The 18,486-nt window shown below is 53.6% G+C and overlaps 1 protein-coding gene across 2 annotated transcripts in view; it reads left to right on the top strand.

Annotated features, from left to right (window-relative positions):
- Window positions 1-16,886, top strand: part of RHPN1 (rhophilin Rho GTPase binding protein 1) — a 31,864-nt gene extending 14,978 nt beyond the window's left edge. For both annotated transcript variants that reach the window (XM_064441988.1, XM_064441986.1), the window contains exons 4-15: window positions 3,996-4,071; window positions 4,477-4,554; window positions 5,327-5,451; window positions 5,753-5,919; window positions 6,471-6,658; window positions 6,822-6,978; window positions 9,029-9,148; window positions 11,393-11,587; window positions 11,879-11,955; window positions 13,181-13,327; window positions 14,330-14,488; window positions 14,820-16,886. In XM_064441988.1, the coding sequence (XP_064298058.1) occupies window positions 3,996-4,071; window positions 4,477-4,554; window positions 5,327-5,451; window positions 5,753-5,919; window positions 6,471-6,658; window positions 6,822-6,978; window positions 9,029-9,148; window positions 11,393-11,587; window positions 11,879-11,955; window positions 13,181-13,327; window positions 14,330-14,488; window positions 14,820-15,014 (1,684 nt within the window). In that variant the 3' untranslated portion in view covers window positions 15,015-16,886. The remainder of the gene's footprint in view (window positions 1-3,995; window positions 4,072-4,476; window positions 4,555-5,326; window positions 5,452-5,752; window positions 5,920-6,470; window positions 6,659-6,821; window positions 6,979-9,028; window positions 9,149-11,392; window positions 11,588-11,878; window positions 11,956-13,180; window positions 13,328-14,329; window positions 14,489-14,819) is intronic.
- The last annotated feature ends 1,600 nt before the right edge of the window (window positions 16,887-18,486 follow it).

Below are 18,486 nucleotides of genomic sequence, written 5' to 3'. Positions count from 1 at the left end.
GCTGGATTTGCTGGAAACAGTTTTTCCATCTAGGGGACATCCATGTTTCATCTATAGAGCCGCAAGGAGCCCAAACTCATAGAGCTGCAAGCAGAGCAAACTCAACAGCTTTTCCTAGCAGGTACTTAGGAGGCATATGGGGGTGGATGGTGAATTCTCTGGACACCGATGTCCCAAATCAGGAGGAGTAAGTCAGAAATAACCGACTCCACTTGCATCATCCCCCTTTCCTGAGTATCCCACTAGAGCATAAGTTTTTTCCAGCAGATGAAATAAGGTATTTAGCAGAAGAAAGAGATTATTTAGCAGAAGAAATTAGAAGTGTGGCTGCTGAGTTGTCCGACCTCCTGTTCTGGCTGCTCCCGAAGCAGATTACTCACCGATTTCTTTTCCAGTTGGGGGTATTAGTTTATTTTTTTCTCTTTCCAAGGTTAGACCTTTTGTTAATTGAAACACTCTGTCGCTTTGAAATGCTTACCCAGTCACCTAGGGCTTGACTCACCCGAGCAGTAATCCTAGCACGCTCACCAGCAGCAAACCAACGTGCTGGGGCGGCTCGGCAGCGCTGCGCTCGCTGGCTGAGAAAAGCAGAAATCCCCGAGGCAGAACAGACTGGGGATGCTGCAGCAACGTGGGAGCCTTCTCCTTCCCTTCCCAAGGTGGATGGGTGGATGGCATTTGACACCAAAGTGTGGTTGATGTGCCTGAGGGATGGGATGCCGTTCAGAGAGACCTGGATGAGCTGGAGGGGTGGGCCTGGGAGAACCTTGTGAGGTTCAACAAGGCCAAGTGCAAGGTCCTGCCCCTGGGTCGGGGCAGCCCCCGGTATCAGTACAGACTGGGGGATGGAGGGATCAGCTCTGCAGAGAAGGATGTGGGGGTACTGGTGGGTGAAAAGCTGGATGGGAGCTGATAGTGTCCGCTCACAGCCCAGAAAGCCAACCATCTCCTGGGCTGCATCCCCAGCAGCGCAAGGGAGGGGATTCTTCCCCTCTGCTCTGGTGAGACCCCCCCGGAGCCCTGCGTCCAGCTCTGGGGTCCCCAGCACAGCACAGACACGGAGCTGTTGGAGGGGTCCGGAGGAGGGACACGGAAATGGTGCGAGGGCTGGAACCCCTCTGGTGGGGAGAGAGGCTGGGAGAGTTGGGGTTGTTCAGCCTGGAGAAGAGAAGGCTGCGGGGAGACCTTCTTGTGGCTTTTTAACACTTAAAGGGGGCTTCCAAGAAAGACCGAGAGAGACTTTTTAGCAGGACCTGTAGCAATAGGACAAGGGGTGATGGTTTTAAACTGAAAGAGGGGAGATTCAGACTAGGTATCAGGAAAAAACATTTTTACACTGAGGGTGGTGAGACACTGTCCCAGGTTGCCCCAAGAGGTGGTCGATGTCCCATCCCTGGAAACATTCCAGGTCATGTTGGATGGGGCTCTGAGCAACTTGGTCTAGTGGAAGCTGTCCTTGCTCATGGCAGGGGGGTTGGACTGGACGATCTTTAAAAGGTCCCTTCCAACCCAAATTAATCTATGATTCTATGGGTCTGCGTTCGCCCACCTGCTTTTCCTGGCACACGGTCCTCCTCGGGGGAGGATTGCTGTGCTGTTGGGGACAGAGAGAGGTGCAAAGACCAGGAGAGTATCACTGACTCCATCCTGCAAGTTGCTGCAATGATTTTAAATGTAGGACCAGGATGATCTGGGTGCAGGACTGTGTTAGAGTCGTAGGGTTCTCCTATGGGGAGAAAGCCAAGGGAGACAGTCTCTCTACCACACTTGGGTGTTTGCTATGCTGTTGGGGCAGCAAACAAGGGTGGTGCAGTCTCAGTATAATCCTGGATGTTAGTCCCTCTGTGCCAGAAGTAGGGATGCATGCAATATCTCTCCTATCTTGCCTCTCGGGAAGGCTCAGCTTTCCCAACCCGCTGCTTGTTTGCTGGTTTAAAAACAAAACAGTAGCAGCGACCCCAAAACCCTTCCAAGGCCAAACAAAAGCCCCTTTGTTTGCTCCAGGCATTGGATTCAAGCGGAAATCTTGTTAGGGAAGGAGCAATAATGGCTTTTCTGCACTAATTATAGCTCTTGAAGCTGTTATTCAGTATGAACAGATGAAAATGTGGGCGCAATCTCCCTGCCTCGCTCCCCAGGTTTTTGCAACTTTGCTGCTTTTCCCCCATGGACTAATGAGTGATGTCCTAACAAGTTATCAGTGGTTTCTGAGGTAACGAGAAAGGGCTGTTGTGCAAACCTGGGCTGGTGAGGGCTTGATCCTGCCCTACCCGCTTCCCATTTCTCACTCTGCTGAACCTTTATCATCTCTTTAAACCAGTCCCCTGGGAAGCCGAGGGTCTGGGGGTGCGGTAATGTGGCTCAGTGCCAGGGCTGGGGACATCCCCCAAGGGGTAGGTGGGTATCAGGGGAAAGCATTTGCGGAGCCGACGTGAGCCGCAGGTACCACCGCGGGTTCCCAACCCCCATCTCTGTATACGGGAGCCGAACGATGGGTCCCGCTCCGTGCTCTTTGCAGGGCTGTAATCTTCTGCATGCTCCAGGCTCTGCATCTTATACAGGCTGCTTCTTTACTTCTTGGCAGCAGAAAATCAAAATAGCTGCTAAATCCCCCCCAAAAAATGGTCATTTCTGGCTGTCATCCTGCAGCGCTTCTTCCTCGGTGCTGCACAACTGCCCTGTTTTAATGTTGAAACACAAACCACTCCCCAGCTGGGTGTTCCCAGAGTTGTCGTCATCTTCAGCATTTTACAGTATCAAACGGGCTCTGCGATAAGAGCTATTATTAGACAATTGCTTTTAATAGAGGTAGAAAATTTCAGTATCAGGCACAGTGCTGCAGCTCGAGCAAGTTCTTATCAGCGCGGAAGCCTAGATTAGCACATAGGAGTGGGTGAATCCGTGACCTGTGCTCGCATCACGCCCGGTTCCCAAGGGCTGGTAATTAAAGCAGGTTTGTTACTGGAGCCTAGTTTGGTGCTTTTGTACTTGTTCTGGGGAGAAAAGCAGAAGCTTTTTTCCCCCGATATCAATACAGGCTGGGGGTGAAGGGGTGGAGAGCAGCCCTGCGGAGAAGGATGTGGGGGTACTGGTAGGTGAAAAGCTGGGCATGAGCTGGCAATGTGCGCTCGCAGCCCAGAAGCCAACTGTACCCCAGGCTGCATCCCCAGCAGTGGGGCCAGCAGGGCGAGGGAGGGGATTGTCCCCCTCTGCTCTGCTCTGGTGAGACCCCCCGGAGCCCTGCGTCCAGCTCTGGGGTCCCCAGCACAGCACAGACACGGACCTGTTGCAGCGGGTCCGGAGGAGGGACACGGAAATGGTGCGAGGGCTGGAACCCCTCTGGTGGGGAGAGAGGCTGGGAGAGTTGGGGTTGTTCAGCCTGGGGAAGAGAAGGCTGCGGGGAGACCTTCTTGTGGCTTTTTAACACTTAAAGGGGGCTTCCGAGAAAGACAGAGAGACACTTTTTAGCAGGACCTGTAGCAATAGGACAAGGGGTGATGGTTTTAAGCTAAAGGATGGTAGATTTAGACTGGATATATGGAAAAAACATTTTTACACTGAGGGTGGTGAGACACTGTCCCAGGTTGCCCCGAGAGGTGGTCGATGCCCCATCCTTGAAATATTCAAGGCCAGGTTGGACGGGGCTCTGAGCAATCTGATCTAGTGGAAGATGTCCCTGCTCACTGCAGGGGGTTGGCCTGGATGACCTCTAAAGGTCCCTTCCAACCTAAACCATTCTGTGATTCTGACCTGGAGGAATAAGGGCGATGGTTTCAGGTTATTTTGTGTGAATCCCTTCTCTCGTGCTGCCATTCCCAACATCACATCGGGAAGAGCATCCTTCTGCTGCGCAGAGTTGGGTCTTCTTCTAGCTTTACCTTTAATAGGAGCAGCACAAGCCCAGGTCAAAGAGCTGCTTCATTTTAATCCCTGACACACAGGGTCTCTCCAAGGCTTTTAAACCAACCACCAAATAGGTTGCTGTCTTCTTCCAGCGAGTCCATCAGCGTCCCCATGATCCCTTTGGGCCTGAAGGAGACAAAGGAGCTGGATTTGCTGGCACCGCTGAAGGTGAGCATTGGGGGTTTGCTCGCTTGATGCGATGCAAGACGATGGAAGGGAGTGACCGTGTACTTTGAGGGATGTTTCAGCACGTGGGTGTGGTTGGGCGCTGTAGAGGAGATGCTGCAGCAGCTGCAACATGTTTTGTATTTTGGAACAGCTGCAAAAAAAAAAAAGGGTTTATGGGGAGGAGCTGGACTTAAAACATGGGAAAGTGGGAGATGAGGGTCTGGAGATGCTGGAGAGCAAGAGCTAGGCAGGGGAGGAGATGGCTTTCCTTGGCACAGGTTTCTTGCAGAGATAGCTTGCAAATTGCCTATACAGAATCACCCAAAGTCACCCTTAAAACCTTGAATATCTATTCTCAAGGGTGACTCAGGGTTTTGTTTTCTTTTCTTTTGCCTCCCTATCCAGGATCTCATCAGTGAACACTATGGTGAGGAGGGCATCTTGTTTGAAAAAGAAATCAAAGAGTTCATGGAGCTGCGGCAGGTTGGTGTCCCCTGAGTTGCAAAGTCTCGCTTTGGCTTGTCCAGAAACACGCGTTGGAGGTGCCACATTTTGCTCCGGGGGTCCCCTCGTCCTCTCTCCAAACTGCACCCTTATCCATGTGTCTTGGGGCATGGGATTCCTGCACTAGAGCATCTTGGCTTCTGTTCATAGGTTACAAAATATTACAGACCATTCAGTAATTGCTTTCATTCCCTGTCCTTTAACGCCCTGCTAACCTAGAACTGAACAACAATAAAAGATACAGTGCAATCAATTACTAGTTTATGAATATTAGTTTACCCCGGGCAAGGCTAAACAACTGCCCTCTTTCCAGCTAGCGCTTGGAGAAGAGGAAATATAAAGCAATCTGGGAAAGGTGAATTTTCTCCTCTCCTCTGAAACGGCACTCATAAGTAACTTCGAGTTTTGCCTTGCCCTGAAGCTTTGATCTGGGAGAGCGGGAAGAAAGAGGCTCCCAACGTGGTTCCCGGGCTGCTGGCCCTGGATTTGGGTGCCCCAGCACCGAGTTGGTGCCTCCTTGTCCTTTCCTGTAGATTAAGCTGTACCGGGGTGCTGCCTCCTGCTACTGCTCAGCCTCTCATCTGCTAGTGGTCTAATCCTATTGACCATACTGCTCTGACCTTGTTGATCTAATCAGGCGGAGTTTCTCCCTCTCTGGGCTGGTCAGCACGTGCAGCTCCGTAAATCTGATATTTTCTTCCCATTTTCCCCCTCTCCTCCCACCCTTGTGTCTCCTCTCCTGTCTCTGCAGGCGATGCGTACCCCGAGCCGCAACGAAGCTGGCCTTGAGCTCTTGATGGAGTATTACAACCAGCTCTACTTCCTCGACAGCCGTTTCTTCCCTCCCACCAAAAGCCTGGGTGTCTTCTTCCACTGGTTGGTGCAGCTTTCTCCATCCCACCTGGGGCATTGCAAGTGGGGAGGGAGTCAGGACCAAGCATCCACGACAGGATCGCTCCCTCGGCAGCAAAGCTGGGGCTGGTGAATGCGGGGAGTCGGGTTTTTCCCTTGCTCTAGGCTTGCTGTTGCCCTGGGTGGGTTGGTTAGAGGAGGCAGGGATGAGCTGTGATGGGAATGGTGGCTGGAAGCTCACACAGAGCGCTGAAAGCACTCTAGGCTCCTACATCTGTGGGCGAGGACCCGGGGATGGGCAGCTGTTGACTCTTCCCTTCCCCAGGTACGACTCCCTGACGGGGGTCCCATCCCACCAGCGAGCGCTGGCCTTCGAGAAGGGCAGCGTGCTCTTCAACATCGGAGCCCTGCACACCCAGATCGGAGCGCGGCAGGACCGCGCATCCCTGCCGGGGCTCAACCAGGCCATCGATGCCTTTCAGAAGGCAGCCGGTACGTGGGTTTCCCTCCTTCCCCAGCTCCCCAGGAGCATGCAAGCAGCATTTCCACAGAGTGGGAATAATCCCCGTGAGTGCAAGAAGGGGGGGGGAGCAGCCGTGCAAAGAGGGATGGGGACAGGGCATCTCCAAGGGGCCACAAACCAAGCACAAGTTGGCACCGTGGTGCTTCTCTGGGTTATGAAGAGGAGCTGGGATGACCCAACCGCCACCCAAAGGGCTCTCCCTTGTCTTATGGCAGTAGGGATGTCCCAGCTGGGGAGAGGAAAGGTGCTGGTCTGTCTGTAAGCAGGTGGGGAAAAAAGGGACCCTGGGACTGCGATCACCCAGGGCTTTGGAGAAGAAAGTGGTGGCCACAAGGATGGTTTAGGTAGCAAGGGAGGGACCCCTGGACTCCGTGGGATATTATTGCTGGTTATGGTGAGATGTTTGAGGTGTGAGCTGGGTTGGAGGCTCTTCTGCACCGCTGGTGGGGAAACCTTTGTGTTCCAAAAGCCTGATCCTCCTGCTTGCAAGCCTGCTACCAGGAGCTTCTCCCTCGTGCAGGTGCCTTTAACTATTTGAAGGAAAACTTCTCTAACGCTCCCAGCCTGGACATGAGCGCCGCCTCCTTGAACATGCTGGTGCGGCTGATGGTCGCCCAGGTCCAGGAGTGCGTCTTTGAGAAGATGACCTTGCTGCGTTCCCAGCACGACTTCCTCTCCCAGTTGCAGCTTGCGCAGGAGGCAGCCAGGGTGAGTGCCTTGGGGAGGAGAGGACTTGGTGGGGCTGTCACCGCTGGAGAGGCTCCTTCTCTGGTTGGCAGAACAGCCCAGAAGAGGACAGCCTGCTGTCTCCTGATGGATGTCCTACATCTCAACCCACAGCTTAGCAATTTGTCTCTTGACGCCCCCACAGGTGGAAGACGCCTACTCGCTGGTGCACCAGACGATGACCCAGGCCCACGTGAAGGATTACGTTCCCTTCTCTTGGACCACCATGGTCCACGTCAAGTCAGAGCATTTCAAAGCCCTCTCCCACTACTTCGCTGCCATTGCTCTCTGCGATTGCCCTGGTGAGTGCTACAGCTTGGAGGCAGCTGCCTGCTCAGCCAAGTGCTGGCTCCGCGTAGTAGCCTGGTGTTTGGGAGGGGTTACAAAAAAGGGAGTGAAGGGAGATACACACAGGGTAGACGGATACAAAACCTAAAGTTTTTGGGATGCTCTGAGCTGTTGGTCTCGCTTATTGACTCAGAAATTCATGCACAGGGCAGATATTCCCCATATTTCTGGTTTGCGCAGTGCTTGCAAAGTCCTTCTAAGAAGGTGAGCAAAAAGGCGCTGTAGCAGTGTCACCTGCTGTCCCCTTTGAGGCTGGGTGGGTAAATGGGGGGGGTCAGCTGCCTGCTGACCACACGTGTGCCAGCATCCTCAGCTGGGAATCCTGTAGAGGCATCCCGGTCCATGTGGTGAGTCAGCTGGGGGCTTCAAAAAATAAAAATAAAACCAAAACACCCCTCGAATTTAATTTCTAGCCTCATGGCTGGCTGCCCTGGGAATCCCAGGGTGGCGGGGTGCTGGCAGCAGGGTACTCTTGCCTGTGCCAGAGCTGGGCTGACGTGGCTCCATGGAGTCAGCTGGAGTGTGGATGTAGGATGCGACCCATGATCTCCATCTGCGCCATCACCGACACGCGTGCAAGCAATTTTGGGTCAGGCAGGTGCACGCTGTGACCTGTGGTGCCGACCCATCGCTCGGTGGGGTGGCTGAGGGCAGGCTGGGGGACTTCTTGGGGGATGGCTGCTGAAAGCAGAGCTATGCCGGTGATGATGAAGGCTGCCAGACTGTCCCAGCATCCTCCCCCGCTCCGGAACCTGCCCAAAATCTTGCTGCCAGGCTTGTGCTGCGTGGGCGTTGCAGAAGCAGGATTGAGCAAGGAGAGCTGCTGGGGCAGAGATGGGAGAGAGTGGGGTAATGTGGGGCTGGAGCAGCTTAAAGACAAAACCAGCAGAGGATGGCGATGCATCTGGGTTTGCACGGGGTTACAAGGCACAGGACAAACCTTTCCCCTACAGTTTTGAGGCTGTTTGCTTGGCCTAATAAGCTTAGGTGCCGAGGGAAACACAGATTTGCAGGAGGTGCCTAATTTGGGTGTTTGGCAATGTTTTTTCTCCATCCAGAGCATGCTCTTGAGATCTCACATGCCCACTCGCAGCTTCTCCCTGGCCCCCTTGTTCAGAGTAACAAAACTTTTGCTCCCATAACCGGCTGGCAATAAAGTCCTTACGCTGTAGTTGAATCCCCCGGGGATGCTGGCACGGAGAGGGCTGGCATGGCAAGAGCCAGCGCTGGAGTTGCCAGTTCCCAGCCCACTGGATGCTTATGCTGGGAGTGCTCACCAGGCCATGAGATCTCCTAATGTTCAGACCAGCAAGTCCACAAGGCTCCCCGGAACCCTCTGGGTTGCTTCCTATCGCACCCTGTGCCCAAGCGAGGAGGCTGCCATCCAACCCTGAGCTCCCTGTGAGCCAAAGGGGATTAGGAAAAGTTTTGGCTGGAAATAAGGGTGTAAAAATCATGTGCGCAGAGTCCAGAGCAGTGCTTGAAGTGCCTGTGCAAGCTCTTATCCATCTCGGTTTCTCCATCGAAGGACCGTCTGGGTTGCACTGCAAGCCCATGCAGGGGTCCCAGGCACGGCAAGGAGGGCTCAGCTCCCAGGTTACACTTTAATCTGCCCTGATTTTGTGCTTTAGTTATTGTCTGACTTGGCTCCGTAGCACTAACCTCCGGGTGGGGAAAACCCAGGGCTGCTTCCAGACCGGAGCAAAGGAGGGGGAGGCAAAAGAGCCGGACGCTTATGCTGTGCACAGGACAAATCCTGCACTTAATTTCAAAGCCTGCTGCAGCCTTGAATGTGATAATTCATCCCCCTTCCCATCAGTGATGTCTCGGTGGTCATTGCTGGCTGTGTTTGGGTGAGAGGGAGACGCTGCCGAAGTTATCGGGGCCACGTGAACGTGGATGTGGCTTCCTGGACCCCTTGTCCCCACTGCCATGGGGGTCTGGGTGGCCGAGCAGCGCCCTGACTTCTCTCTAAGCTCACCCCCACCTAATTTTTTCACACAGCAACATCTGACGCTGAACTGCCGGAGCAGGAGAAGGCTTTTATCCAGTTCCACGTCACCATGCCAGAGGGACCGTCACTCCGTGTCCTGTTGCAGGACCCCGAGGAGAGGAGGAAGCTGGGTAAGTGCATCCAGGGGGACAAAGCCCCTGGTTCTAGCAATGAGGCCTCAACGCGTGGGGCAGTGAGCCCCATCGTAACCCTACCCACGTAGGCATGGTCTCCACGAAGCCATGTGATGAGCTGTTGGGGGATGCCTCCCTGCAGAGACACCTTTTTTGGGGCTTTCTTTGAAAAGAGCTTCTCCTGGGAAGGCAGGAAAGCGTCACAGTTCCCTATCGGGGTGTTGAGGACTAACTCACTGTGCTCGCACCAACCTGTCCGGCCACGTTTGACAGTAAATCCTCAGGCACCGAGGTGCCTTGAGCCGGGTAACATCACCCAACACGGCATGGAGAAATCCGTAGGGACACAGAGTTCCTGGGAGCTTCTTGGCTTGGGCTTGCTGCTGACTTGGCTCGATGACAAGAAGACACAGCAGATGCCAGGGGGTGGCTTTTTTAGCTGCATCAGAAGGCTTGGGAGACGAGAGCTTCCTCCCATGCGGATTTTCAGCTTCAGGGGAAAAACAGAGCGTTGCTTATTCAGCTGAAGTCGTGTTTTGGCAGCCCCTCCCCAACAAGGATGCAACGAGAACAAGCTCAGCGCCCTGATTTTGGGGTGTCACCTCCTGTTTGCCTCCTCTACGAGCTGGTGCTCTTTCCCCTCGTTGCACAACGTGTGAAAGGAGGCAGGTCCCACCAGGAATGAGTTTGTCCCGGCCCCGGCCCCAGCAAAGTCCTCCCGGCTGCTCGGCCAGATTTCACCTCTGGGGGATGGGAGGTGGGGGACGTGCATGAGGAGACTCCTTAAATGAACCCCAAAACCAGAGCGTTATGGTAACACCACCCCGACGCCCTCAGCTGCTGTCATCTGCTTTCCCAGTTTGCATCAACCCAGCTTCCAGCTCTGCCCGCTGCTTTTGGAGGGAGGGGGCTCCATTCAGCATCTGCTGGTGAAAAAGGAACGTGTGGGTGCCAGCCTCAGCTCTGGTTTTGGTTTACAGGAAGGGAAGAAACTTGCAGCATTAAAACCACCTCCCTGAAAGGGTATTTTTTTTCCACCTTCCCTTGTCTCCTAGTCTTAGAACATGATTGATCAAACATGGTCTATTCCACCATATTCAATAGAACGGAGCTAAAAGCTTGCCCAACTTCCATGCTTGACCTCAATTCCTGGTGTTCTCTTGAAAATAGCAGGAGCTGATGATATTCAATAAAACAGTTGCTTTCCTGCCCATGGATGGGGCTGGCTGTGCGTGCTTTGATATTATGATTGATTGCATGTGGTTAAATTATTCTGGAGAATCTTGTCCTCTCTGGTTTCCATCCAGCCTCGATATATTTCTTCGATTGCGACTTCTCATGGGGGAAAGCAGAGGTCTTCAGGCCACTGGCTGTGGTCCTCATAAATCTGGAGCAAATTCCAACCATCTCCCTGGCTTATGTTGCCACCGTGTGTCCTAAACTGGAAATGCTACAGGCACACGTGTTTCTATGATACGTGCGTGTATATAAATACATATCTTTTTCGGTAGTTTAGCGTTGGATACGGGTATCTTGGTTGCAGTCTCTTGCGAAGGAGATGTTTGCGTTGATACCCATGGGTCATCGTGATTTCATCTCTTCCAGCCGTTTTTCAGCCGCTCTGTTTTCAAGAGGGTGGGAACACGTTGAAGGCAAGTTGAGAGGAGCAAAAGCAAGAGTGGATGCCGAAGAGGGTGGAAGGCAGGACCTCTGCAGGGCAGGGAAAAGGCTTTGCTTAGCCTAGAAAAGAGGGAGATGTGTTGCATCTTCCCAAAGCTAAAAGGCTGTCACCAGGAGGACGGGGCTCGATTGTCCTCCGTGTGTGTCCCCCCCACCGGGGGATGCAAGACGATGGAGAGAAGTTAATTTGCAGAGGAGATTGAGGCTAAGCGTTAGGAGGGACTTCGGGGGCGGCGCAACGTGGTGGCGGCTCCTTCGCCGGTGGTTTTTGGGAACATCTGCCAGCTCTGCCACCGGCGCCGGGGGAGCGAAGTAGGTCACCCTTCAAGGTCCCTTCCCAGCCCTACATTGAGGGCTCAAGCTGACGGCTGGGACCTACTCCATTTAGTGCACGTTGAACGCCTGGCAGGCTGCGAACGTGACTGGGCTGTCCCTGAGTCACATCGGTTGACACAGCCGCGGAGGCTGCTGTCATCCGTGGGCAGCCGAGCAAGCGGAGAGGGAACGGCAGTGGCAGCAGGGCTGCTCCGCTCCGGCTGAGATCTCTCTGCTCCCTTGCAGGCAAAGCTCATCTGAAAAAAGCCATCATGAAGCACGAGGAAGCCATGAGGATCCACGGCTTGTGCAAGATCCTGCGGAAGATGGATATCCTCCAGGAGGTCCTCTCCTTTGCCCACAAACGCTCGCTGAGCAAATACTCAGAGATCGACCACGAGGAGGACTTCTTTGAAACAGGAGATGCCCCGGACGTTCACCGTAAGTGGTTTTTTGGGCATGCAGCTGGGGAGGGGGTTTGTGGCCGGTTACGTGGGGTGGGCGAACTTCACGGTGAGTTTGTGGCATGTCGCTGTGGACCAGAGCTCCCTGCACGGTGGTGGAGCTTCACGGGTGGGAGTGGGAGCTCCAGGCTGCATGTCTGGCAGCTGCCTGAGCAGGTCCCAGCTCTTATGAATCACACCATCCCTGCTCAGGGAGCTTTTCATGTAGAGGCAGCACCTGCCGCAACTACCTGACCATGCATTCGTGCTTTTCTCTCCCTACCACTAGCCAAAACGCACCAGAAACCAGAGATAAAACCCCCCAACTTCTCCCAGGTGAAGGTGACTGACCTCTTCCACAGGCTGGTACGTACAGCTATGGGATGGAGGTTGCCCCGAAGGAGCAGACATCTCCTCCTCCTCCCTTGCATGCTCTGCTTGCCTGGTTTCCTTCCTCCCGGTGCAGCTTCTTCTCCCTCTCCCGGTGCAGCCACTGCGCTCACAGGCAGCTTTCCAAGGAGGACGAGCCACCTCCTCACAGGCAGGGGCCCCGGGCAGGAGGAGGGGTGGAAGGGCACAGATCTGTCTCTGCAAGACCTAAATGGGTCATGAAGCTCCTCCGGCGCATGGGAGAGCGGGCACAGGCATTTTGGGTGGGCTCTACATGAGAAGGACTAAAGCAGCCCTTTAGAGGAAGCTGTTTGGGGAGCAGAGCAGGATGGTACCAGCTGGGCACCAGGAAAATCCCACTGGATCTTTATCCCTACCCTCTTTAGACTTACAGGGTCCCAGGGAGCAGGGCTTGGGCTTCAGGGCTGCTGTGGGACCTAGCTGTGCTGTCCCTGACCCCCAGGCACCCCAAGGGCTGCGTAGCACCCCAGGGAGGGGTTGGGCATCTCTGCTTTCAAGCAGCCCCAGGGCAGGCAGGTATATCCTGCTCCTGTGGGAATAGAAAAGTAGGAAAAGGACAGGAAAATGGGAAAGGTTTGGGGAGGATCTGGCCCTAAAGAGGTGGCCTGTCCTACCACCTCGCACCCTGCTGCTGGACCACCCGAGCCGGGCTGCATGCCCCAGAGCCGGGCAGCAGTGAAAAGCATCAAACCTCATTGTCCTTCCTTGGGTGATGTTTTCTTTTTCCTGAAGGGGGGAATTGAGGAGCCAGCTCTGCCCCCCCGGAGTGTTCTGTTTCATTTGCTCCAGGATTATAGTGTCTAAACTGATGCTGGCTCGCAGACTGTGCTGAGACCTCCTCCTCCTCCAGCCTTGCAGGAGCAGGGTAGTGCCAGGAGGATGTCCAGACCTAAGCTCTGAGCAGCGGGTTGGACCAGAGACCTCCCGAGGCCCTTCCCAACCTGCTGCTGCTTATAAAGCCAATGTCTGATATGGGATTTTAAGTACCTCTAGCTTTATAGTGCATAAATCTGCAGGGTAACACACTAGGCAGGTTCAAAATCACATCCTTAAATAAACGTGAAAGACAGGTTTTCTCGCTCTGCCTCTTCCCCATCAGTAGGTGTTTTGCAAGGTTGCACGTCCCCAGGGAGTCGTTCTTGCACCAAAAGGTGCTTTCCGTGTTTCTACCTCACCCCAGGGACCCCTTTCGGTTTTCTCGGCCAAAAACAAGTGGTACCCAGTGCGGAGAGTCCACCTGATGAGAGGAGAGAACGGTTTTGGCTTCACACTGCGAGGAGACTCCCCCGTCCTCATTGCCGGTGTCATCCCGGGGGGCTGCGCTGCCGTGAGTACCCCAGGCTCTTGCTGTCCCCGTGGGGATGCTGGAAATGAGGTGTCAGGGGTCGCCCCGAGGCGTACCCTGTGTTTTTTAGGTCTTAACACTCCGTTGGTAACTGCATTGGTGCGCTCAGGTGGAGACTCATCCCTGCGAATCTCAGCCCGGCACTTGGAGACGGATGTCACGAAAGAATTGAGATTTATGGTTTTTTTAATAGGAGACAGCTAAGAAAAAAATACATAGGTTAGCTCAGTTTTTAACTGCTGGCAACCTCTCTTTGGCAAGCGCCCAGCTCTCTTCTCCCCCATTTTGGGACGTGACAGTGGATGGAACAAGATGGCAAGTCTGAAACACGAGTTATCTCAGTGAAAACTCACTCAATGGGCTTTCTGATGTATCGGGGGCAGCTTTGTTTTCCAGCAGAAGCTTGCTTGGAGCATCCTGGTGGGACCCCCGAAAGGTCTCCCCCTCCCTCAGCGCTGTTTAGTAGCAAGCCCAGCACCTCTGTAACCACACACTCCTTAGCAGCAGGATCACATCCCCTTTTGGGAGACTAAAATCTTTTTAAAGACCATATATAGTCCATAGCTGGATGACAGTTGTGTCCCCTGGGCTCTGTTTTTGCAAGGATCGAGGCTTGCAGGCAATATTTTTATATATATATACACTTTTTATTATTTTTTTCTGGTGACCTGCAACATTTAAACTTTATCAAAGAGTCAGAGCTGGATGCACTCTTTGTACGGCTGCAAAAAGTCACGGGGCTGGGAGTTTACACCATGCTGGATGTCAAGCGTGGCCGTTGCCGGCAGCTGCACAAGAGGTCCTTAGTCTGTAGAGCATCCCACTTTTTGTACGCACACTGCAAAACAGATGTAAAATCTTTAGGATGATGAAGGCATCGGCCTCCTGACTCCACAGGGACTGGTGGGGTGGAAATCAAAGAGGCTTTGTGCAGCGGCATTCATGAGCTCCATCATGAAAGCATCTTTTTTTCTTCCCTCGCAGGAAGCCGGGCTGAAGGAGGGAGACTACATCATCTCGGTGAACGGCAAGGACTGCAAGTGGTCCAAGCACGCCGAGGTGGTGCAGCTGCTGAAGAGCACTGGGGAGGAGGGAGTGGAGATCGGTGTGATAACCCTGCAGGGCTCAGAGGGACCGAAAGCCGTAAGTCACGTCCCAAGCCTTACGTGGGAAACCCGCGGGTCTTGCGGGGAGAAACCGGCTGCGGTCTGCTTAAACGAGGCTCTGCGCTGTCTCTAGCGTGGCAGGTTGGTTTGCGGCTGGCTTAGCAAATGCGAAGCGGGATTTCCAGGGATGGAAAGCTCTGCTCTTTCACTGTTAGCCTCAAGCCAGGCACTGAAGCAGGTGGCTCCACGTGGGGCAGAGGCTCCCCAGTATCCTGCGCGCAGGATGATGGTGCAGGGCTGAAGCCAGGCACCGTATTTGCAGCCCGGGTATTGCCCTGGCTTCATCCCCCTCTCCCCTTCCCAAACAGGCAGACAAGAAGGCAGCAGCGATGTCCTTGGGCAGCGGGATGCTGAAGAGCAACAAGGAGAACAGCCGAAAGAGCCTGATGAACAGCAAGAGCGCCAGCACGCTGCTGGTCTGGAGCAAGAAGAGCAAGCGGAGCAAGAAAAGCACCTACAGCATCCCCTTCACCGCAGTGGGAGACAACGAGCCCATGTACTGAAGCGGCCACCGGGCTAGGTCGTGTCCCACAAGCTCCGGGGCTGGCTTCCCGTGAACCCCTGCAAGCACCGCCGGCCTGTCCGGGCTGTGCTGGTGTCGGTGCTGCACGGACCCCCCCGCCCCGGGGACATGCCGCTGGTCGGACCCTCTCCGAAGAGGCGAGCGATGCACAGCGCCGGGCTCCTCCATCTCCCAGCTCCTGCGTTAAACGATCCTCAGCTAAACAATATGGGGAAACACTGATTTAATCTTCATTTTTAATTATTTTTTTTTTTCTCTTAAGGGGTTGGGGGGAAGCTGTGCTTTGGTATAAAGCAGGGACTGGTTTGTGTCTTCTCACTGCGAGGAGCAGCCAAACCAAGCCCCGGCTATTAAAGCAAAAGCTGTAACCTTTAGCATCTCCTAGGCTTTCTCTGCAAGGTAGAAGACGGCACCGCTGCCGCCGCTCGCCGAGAGCTGCCGGCGGAGCGGGATCGTTCAGCAGCTCCGGCTGGAGCTCACCTTCAACTCCCCTATTTTGGGAGAGGGGATAGCGTGGGCATCGATGGCTCGTGGTGATCCCATTGTGGGGTCCAGCACAGACCTGCCCAGGCAGCACTGGGCTGAGCATCTCTGCCGTGGTACCCGTTAGGGATGTCCCAGTGAAATAGGTTGAAGTTAGGATGGGTTTGACCATTCTTTTTAGTGCTTTTTGGGTTTTGTTTTTTTTAATGGACACCTAGGTTGGCCCAGCAAATACAGCCCAGCTGCACAGTCTGCTTCTTTGGAAGAAAAGGGAAAGACTTAAACGTGCATTTGTTGTCTCGCTTTTTTTAATCAGTAGAGGTGGATTGCCCTAAATATGTGAGTAGATTAATAGCTAAGAGCCTTGGTTTTTTTTTTCCCTTGGTATGAGATTAAAATTCCAGGAAGATAGCTCCTCCAGATTATTAAACTACTAAATTTGTGCTAGTATTGGATCTTGCACACGTTGCTAATACCCTAACACTGTGCTGTCAGCATTTGTACCAGAGCTGGGCTGATGGATACATACATCTTAGTAATTGTACTGGAAATGCTGGGAGACTCCGAATACGCGCTTAGATATATTGGCAAAATTTTCTCAATCCCATTTCTGCCTTGTGCATTATTTTTCTGAAGGCTAAAGAGCTGTCTGGTCTTCAGTGCTTGGATGATCTTGGTAGGTATAAAATACCCTTCAGAGATGCAATTGTATTTTTGTACTTTTTAAGTCGTGACGAATTTGTAGTGGTAGTTTAATGAAGTGAACGCGCGCTGGCAGCAGGGTATCGTTGCAGGAGCATCCCCCCGGGGTTGTACCGCGACTACTCCTCGGTGGCTCAGTGCCCACGTGCCAAGCTTTCGGCCCCAGTTTTATTTAAGGAGAAAAAGGAGGGTTTCTAGCTCTGTGTTATTGACCAAGAGGCCTCTCTGTAGACCGAGACATCCTCAGACCGGATTACAGATCCGGCTGCCACCACGAGGCCATCTGGTGCAGTCAGCTTTTCTACGTAATCTCGCCAGCCGCTTGGCGCGGGAGCGGTGAGGAAGGGGGGTAGGTTCACCGAAAAGGCCACCTTGCCGGTAAAGCATCCGGGCAGCATCTTCCCCCAGTCTTAAACGTGTTGCCGACACGGGCGTCTCCGAGCTGGAGATGTATTTATTTAGAAAAAAAAAACCACGCGCAAGCGGCGAGCCTGCGCATCGCGTTCCCACCCCGCGCCACCCGACGCCTCCGTTGGCATTGGCGGAGGGGTTGTGTTTTGTGCGAGTTGGATGATTTCCCTAACGCCGGTGGGTTTGTTTTGTTCTGCTTTTAATTTGTACGTGGACTCTCACCTTTTATGGATTAAAAAGCACTGATTCAAGAACACTTCAGAGCGTGCATCTCCGTTGCGAAATCGCAGGCGGACTTACGTGTGCCAGCTGCGGAGGGGAGCAAACCCTGGTTGGGTCTCAGAATGGGTCAGTTTGGGGTCATTTTTACATAAATCTGGAGCTCTTGAGGTTGGGAGGGATCGTTTTGCTCTAGTATGACCTAATCCAAGGCAAACTGAGCTCCTGAGCATCCAGATCATCCCGACAGCCCTTGGTGAGGCGCCATCTCCATCCCCAGCGTCGTGTAATAGGTGCTGGTGGCTTTGAACAGGAGTTATTTCATGGGAGTAACAGGAGGTGAGGCTCAGGCTGGATCCTGGGGGGGGAAGCTGTTCTCCTTGGGGGGGAAAAAAGGGAAACTGTCCAAAAAAGTCATCTTTGCTTCACGCAGCATGTTTTGAGCCACTGGTTTTGGGTTGCCAAAAAGGGTTTCCAAGGGAGTTTCCAAGAAGGGTTTCCAAACCCCTTGTTTTTGGAAGAGCACATCAATGAAAAGGAGGGTATCACTCATGCTGGAGGAGCTCCCTGGTAACTGGTAAACAGCAAAGCCTTGATATGAGACTGCCCCCCACCCCATTTTCCCTTGGGGGTCTGTGTTTCACTGGACCCCACCTCCCCATCATGCTGGAAGGATGACCAAGCCCATGGTTGTGGGGCTGGACCATGGCTGCTGGTAGCCAGACAAGTCCCTTGCTCAGGGAGAATGCGCCCCAGTGCACCCCACAGGAGGTTAAAAGCCAGAGTAACTCCCCTTCAGAGACACAGAGGTGGGTTTAAACCCTCTTAGATGGGAATGAACCAGGGTCAGTGCTTTCAACATTGGGTTGATATATGAAAGGGTGGTGGGGAGCCTCTTCTTCTGTCTACCAAGCCAGGCTTAAAATGGCACCTGACTTTCTTTGACATATTTTTGTAATTTAAGGTGTTTCCCCTTTCCTCACACCTCCTGTACCCAGCACCAACCCCAAAGCCCTGCCGAGTTTTATTAAGCCACCCACAGGAAGTTCTGCATTAGATCCCTTTCCCACCTACGTTCAGTGGATGTGGGAAACTCGTGACTCCATAGCTGGGATCGCCTTCCCCCCCCCCAACACCTTTTCAGATGATATGTGTGCTCCATCAGCAAGAGCCTGGTGCTCCCTCCCTCTTTGCGAGGAGGCGACGGAGCTGGATCACTCCATGCTTGTCTTCTCCATCTGGACCTGGAGGTGGAGGGGTCCTGTAGCGTACAAGTGGTGGGGGCCAACAAGGGTAGAAACCATAAGAACCATTGCAAAAATAGCTTTACAGTAACCAAGAACTTAAGATGTCTCCAACCTCTGGCCCTGCGGAGAGGAGCTCCAAGCGTGCTCATAAATTGAGGCGGTGCACAGTGCTCCAGGTGTCCTGGGCTGGGACCGGTTAATGCAATGCTTAGGAGCATCTTATGACCAGGGAGGAGGTGCAAAGAGGGTTTATTTTTATCCCTTGTTGATTTTTAGGGCTCTTGATACAGAAAACAGGGGTGCCCACCATCCTGGAAACCCCCATCAGGGAGAGCCCAGCAAACCCATGGGCTTTCAGCCGAGTTTCCTGCCTTCGAGGTTGAATTTTCC

The sequence above is a fragment of the Phalacrocorax carbo genome, chromosome 2 (genome assembly GCF_963921805.1).
Source record: "Phalacrocorax carbo chromosome 2, bPhaCar2.1, whole genome shotgun sequence".
NCBI classification, from domain to species: domain Eukaryota; kingdom Metazoa; phylum Chordata; class Aves; order Suliformes; family Phalacrocoracidae; genus Phalacrocorax; species Phalacrocorax carbo.
The sequence above is the reverse complement of the archived record's forward strand: the minus strand, read 5'-3'. Positions and strand labels throughout refer to the sequence as shown.